Genomic DNA, 6,136 nt, shown 5'->3' with positions numbered 1-6,136 from the left:
GCCGTGCAACGCTCGATGGTCCAGATGGATGGAGTGGAGGATGGCTTGTTGATGGACACCCCATGAAAACACGGCTAAGGTGCCAACAAGGAGGAGGTGGAGTAATGTTTTGGGCTGGAAACATGGGGAGAGAGATTGTCGGCCCCTTTAGGATCCCTGAAGGGGTAAAGATGAACTCCATAATCTATGTGGAGTTTCTAAAACAGCACTTCCTGCCATGGTTCAAGAGGAAGAACCGTGCTTTCCGCAGCAAGATCATTTTCATGCATGATAATGCACCGTCTCATGCTGCAAATAACACATCTGCATCTCTGGCTGCTATGGGCATAAAGGAGGACAAACTTATGGTGTGGCCACCATCTTCCCCTGACCTCAACCCCATTGAGAACCTCTGGAGCATCATCAAAAGGAGTGTCTATGATGGCGGGAGGCAGTTTACATCTAAGCAACAGCTCTGGGAGGGTATTCTGTCCACATGCAAAACAATTGAAGCACAAACCATCCAAAAACTGACAAATTCAATGGACAAGAGAGTTCAGAAGCTTCTTTCCAACAAGGGGTCCTATGTGCAAATGTAACATCACCTAGAATAAAGTTTTGACTTGAAAACTGATTTCATTTTGTAATAAGCTGATAATGCTTATAATTTCACAATTGACCATTTTTTGTTCAAAATAAAAACATGATACTGTATGGTGATCTGATAGTGATTGTTCTGTCCCCATCTTTCTTTCTCAGACGGTGGTAAGAGGCCGGGAAACAAGTGTTGAACGACTTCTTCAATATTGTCGATCACACTCATTTAGCAGCCTGAACTCAGCGCATGTAAATACAACCAAAATGCTTCTGTGTGATGTGCAATATGTTAGTATTTGGGGCCCCAGTTTAAACTTTGCCTAAAACCAGCCCTGTATGCGATGGTGAAACAGAAACCTGAGGTATTGTGTAGACTGCAACACAGGACGTGTGAAAAAAGACCCTAATGCCGCTGCTACACCGCAGGGTAATGTGAATGGAGTCGCATCACACCAGCAACTGTAACAGGACAAGTCGCAAAAGTCCAACTGTTTCCGCCTCATTGTGGAGGTTTTGTGGGTGGATTGCAAGCTCCCTCACTATGCAGCAGCGCGGCCTGTGTCTGACCAATGCGGCACCGCCTCCAGCCCCCCGGAGTTCTCACAGCAGCTGACCACCAGCGCAGGACGCGGGTACACTACACAGCAGGACGTGCTCGGCGCACGATTACCTGTCATTCATACAACTAGAGTCCTGTGTGATTGGTCCGGGAACCATAAAGGGCGAGGCTTATAATTTCGTTGTCCAATGATAACGAAGAGTACTCGGAACTGCTGGCAGCCAATCAGACACTTGCCCTATGAGGCAGCGCTGACAGCTCGTGCTCTGTCTGTACCGTCCGTGCGGTGTGTGCCGCCTGCTACTGCGGTCATGTGTGGGAGCTGCTGACTACATACACTCGTACAAGGCATATGGCGACCTTAAAGCGGGACTCCAGACTCGCCTCCTGGCAGAGCACGCTATGTGGGGGGCTGGCGGGGGTGCTGAGCCGCTCCGCCACTGCTCCTCTGGACGTGGTGAAGATACTCACACAAGTGGGGACTTTCCACTCCAAGCAGGGCTTCCTGCGCGCCTTCCCGGTGCTGCACGGGGCGGAGGGCCTGAAGGCTTTCTGGAAGGGTAACCTGACGGCCTGTGTGCGCCTGTTCCCCTACAGCGCCGTGCAGCTGTCTGCCTACCACAGGTAAGGGCTACACGTGCTCCTCGCATCCCTCTGTGCATCTGTATAGGACCTGTGTGACGAGACTGTGATACGTGGCCATATAGCCTGCCTCGGTCTCTCCGTTACAGCGCAGCGGCCTCGCAATTAGGCCACATGCACACGTTGAGTATTTGCTCAGTTTTTTTTTTACATCAGTCTTCCCTCAGGAGAGAGGCAAAATATAACAGAAACATGTCACCAGTTTTCTCTTACAGACACTGAAGGTGTGAACGTGGTCTTTACATGGTTGTCTTCTGCTGGACCTTGATTCCTGGCACCTGGTCCTGATGGCAGGTTTATACATCAGGATGATCGGATACATAGGGCAGTAAATGCTGCCGGTCTATCTGCTGCTCCCAGAGGCGGAACTTCCCGGCCCCAATCTAAGACCTCAGTCCTTTCCTCTGTATCGTAGGTTATGAAGTGCCGCACCATGGAGTGTTGGGTGCAGACCTACCGTAGTGCACTGGCCTGAGGTCCAGTCTATAAAGACTGCAGGCAGCACTCAAAGTAGTGTCCAAAAAAGTGGGTGTACTTTACTAACCCTTTTGAGATGGCTCACTGAAGTACCTCTCAGTGTTGTACCCTTTACCTGGAGTGCTGCCTTCTTTATATCTTATAACATGCAGTATTTCTAACACTGTAGCCCCATGGTCTGGGTGGGATTGCTGCTGCTACACCCCTGACTGTCCCTAAGATTTGGGCTCAGGGATTGTTACACATTTAGAATAGAGTTTTCAGCCTTATCTATATATATCCCTTCTTTAGATTGTTGGGGATCTCTGTCTTAGGCCTGTTTCACACTTCAGTTTTTCCACATCAGCCAAAATTTGAAAATGGCGGATCCGTTAAAAATGTGGCAAAACGGATGCAAGCGGATGGTACGGATCCGTTTTTTCACGGATCCGCTATACGGATTTTTATATGGATATGTACCATCCGCTGCCATCCGTTGGGTCCGTTTTCTGACGGTTCCGTTTTTACACACCTTCCAAATGGGATGCTCCCAAATATGATTGGCTCTTGGAAAATACTCCCAAACGTGACTGGATCCTGGAAACTAGGGAAAACTATATCTATGGTGTTGTAAAACAATATTTTTGAAAGGTTCTAGAGCTAGTGGCAGAGATGGAAGAAGTAAAAGCGAATATTAACAGCATCTGTGTGGATTTTGATTTTCAATGCAATCGTTTGGCAATTATTGCTCTGCAGAGTGAGAAAACAAGACTGCGAATGCTGCGTCGGACAAGGAAGAGACTGCAGTGGATTCATCCGATCAATGCAAAGAGGTTTACCCTTGGCGTTTTTTCTACACTTTATCTGGAATTGAGGGATAACCCGGAGAAGTTCTTCAATTATGTGCAGATGAGACAGGACCTGTTTGAGATTTTGGTGGAGCGTGTCGGAGCGCAAATACAGAGAAGGGACAGCTACATGCGCTTCTCTATATCACCGGTGGAGGATTAGATAGTGACCCTTCGGTAAGTTGTTTTTTTTTCTTTGTTTTTTTTTTTTTATTTTTTTTATTTTTTTTTTTAAGTTTTCAGATTCTGCAGACTATTGTCATGTTATGGCTTGTAGTTTGTATTAATTTTACACTTTACCCTTTTTTTAACAGATTCCTGGCAACTGGAGAATCCTTCGCCTTCCTCCATTACCAGTTCTGGCTTGGGATATCGACAATCTCTGGAATTGTCCAACAGACCTGCCAGGCATTGTGGGATTGTCTACAGGAGGAGTTCATCCCACAGCCAACACCGGAAAGGTGGCTGGAGATTGCGGACAACTTTCAAGAAATCTGCCAGTTTCTGCATTGTTGGTGCAGTGGATGGGAAGCATATAAGGATTGTGAAACCAAATGGATCTGGATCTGAATTTTTCAACTACAAGAAATTCTTTTCAATTGTACTGATGGCCATTGCAGACTCAAAATACAAATTTATTGCGGTCGACATTGGTGCGTATGGTCGATCCAATGATTCGCAGGTATTCAAGATGTCCGCAATGGGCCGTCGTTTGTATGGAGACAGTTTTGACTTCCCACCTCCAACACCACTCCCTGGAACAACAGGCCCACCAGTTGTGTGTGTGTGTGTGTGTTGGTGACGACGCATTTCAACTGTCTAAACATCTTCTCAAGCCATATGGAAGTCATGGATTGACACACACAAAATCTATAACTATCGATTGACAAGAGCGCGAAGAGTGGTGGAGTGCGCTTTTGGGATTTTAACATCAAAATGGAGAGTGCTGTAAACTGCCATAAAAATGAAAACTGAGACTGTGGATGAGGTGGTGAAGGCATGTGTGATCCTGTACAATTTTTTTACTTTCAAAGGAACCTGTTTCCATGGAAGAAAATGTTTGTGAAACCACCTTGTGGGATTATCACCAGACAAGTGTTCGAAGCAATGTGTCAGTGACAAGAATGAGGGACACATTTGCTGATTATTTTGTGTCACCAGAAGGAAGAGTTGACTGGCAAGATAACAAGGTATACATTTTTTTTTTTTTTTTTGTTATACCAAGGTTCCTTTTTTGTATATGAAAAACATTTGTAATTTTTTGTTTGAGTTATGGTACATTTACCCAAGTGTTGTGTGTATACCTGTACACCACCGATGTACTTTGAACCTATTTTTACATTTACCAAAGTGTTGTGTATTACCTTTACCCAAGTGTTGCGTTTATACGTGTACACCACCGGTGTACATTGAACCATTTGTTGTGTATTGCCTTTACCCAAGTGTTGTGTGTGTATATATAACCTCAACACCACTGGTGGGTTTTTTTTTTTTACTTAACACTAAAGAAAAAAAATTAAACCACACAATAAAAATTTTTTGAAACAAAAAATATATATATTTTTTTTTACTTAATTTACAAATGCCGGAATTGTTGGGTGGAGATATCATCGGAGGGGTTAACAGGGTTGACCACATCCGGGGGGGGAGGACTGGGAACAAGGTTGATGAGGATCAGAAGTGGAAGGAGGGTTTACAACTTGAGGTTGGGATGGGAGTTGATGGACAGAGGAGGTTTGTGGGAACATTGAAGGTGCGTGTGTGGGGGTGGGTATGGTGAGGGCATTGGGGTATAATGCAGTGGGGAAGGAAGGTACTGGGAAGAATGGAATGGGGAACTATAGAGAAAGGGGGAGGAATGACAGAGGAGGGTGGACAGTGGAATGAGGTGATGGAATAGGTGCATGGTTAGATTGGGAGGCCTGGGATACTGCAGTCACTAGAGCATTGTGACATGCTTGCATCACATGCATCTGTAGGTGAGGATTTAAATCTTCCATTTGCTGGACAACTGACTGAAAAAAAAAAAATGTCTCGAAGCCTGGTTTGACTCTGAATTCATCCGTTCCATATATCTTCTGAGTTCCATGATACATTGATTTATCATGTTCAACCCAGAAGTTAACTGTTGCCCCAAAATTCGGAATGCATTCTGGACGGTTGAATTCAGATTCAAACAGTCAGTCATCCTTTCCTGAAATCTCTGACGCTGCCGTCCAGAACCACAAGTTGGTAGAGATGGCAGTGTCAGAGGGGTGGGGTAAAGGGTACTGTAAATCGTCACCTGCAGCTTCATGTGATGAAGACTGCCCTTCTGCTCCAGTGCTGGTGGAGGGGACAGAGGGATGAGACAAGAGGGGAAGGTACAGAGGGGTCGGATACCTCGATGTGGTCACCGGTGGCGGTCTCCGAAGGGATCCCTCCAGAGGGAGGCAACTCAGAAGCAGGCTCCCGAGTGCTGCAGATGGTGCTAGAAAAGAGGAAAAAAAATAATATATTGATATTTCATTTGGCCTAAAAAATTAGGTTAAACATGAAAACATTTGTACTGCAGAAATGATGTGTGGAATATTTACCTTCTGCTCACCATCGTCGACCAGAGGAACGACAGGGCTCTGTAGTATTTATACTGGGTGCTCCTGCGTCCTCTCGATCCACTCGGGGCCTGCATCTCCTTGTTGAAGTCCCTCTTGAAGCGAACCTGAGTGACCGCCACTGTATGATAACCCTGTCACCTGTGAAGGAAAAAAAAAAAGCAAAGTGGTTAGTATTCAACACTGCACGTGCTGTAATATAAGTTACCGAAAATGGAATACTTATGCATAAAATCCCTGGCCCTCGCATCGAGCTCCTCCCAGTTCTCTAACCTCCGAACACACTTCATCCCATAGCCGTTGGTTGGTCGGCATGGTAGCGGTTTGCTATGTCCCACAGTGGCTCCCGTGGTTGCACAGCCTCGATGAGGGTGTCCACATCGATGATGATTCCCTCTTCTACTGCTCTGTGGGGAGCACGCTGTCAATCCTGTGGAAAAAAAATAAAAAAGGAATATTTA

The 6,136-nt window shown here is 45.8% G+C and overlaps 1 protein-coding gene across 1 annotated transcript in view; it reads left to right on the top strand.

Annotated features, from left to right (window-relative positions):
- Nucleotides 1–1,338: 1,338 nt before the first annotated feature.
- The window catches only part of SLC25A43 (solute carrier family 25 member 43), a 125,633-nt gene continuing 120,835 nt past the window's right edge, over nucleotides 1,339–6,136 (top strand). Inside the window, exon 1 of the mRNA XM_073560969.1 lies at nucleotides 1,339–1,759. Coding sequence (XP_073417070.1) covers nucleotides 1,488–1,759 — 272 coding nt within the window. The 5' untranslated portion in view covers nucleotides 1,339–1,487. The remainder of the gene's footprint in view (nucleotides 1,760–6,136) is intronic.

Source organism: Dendrobates tinctorius, unplaced genomic scaffold (genome assembly GCF_039654945.1).
Source record: "Dendrobates tinctorius isolate UK_male_01 unplaced genomic scaffold, ASM3965494v1 ptg000309l, whole genome shotgun sequence".
NCBI lineage: Eukaryota > Metazoa > Chordata > Amphibia > Anura > Dendrobatidae > Dendrobates > Dendrobates tinctorius.
This window is presented reverse-complemented; position numbering and strand designations above follow the sequence as displayed.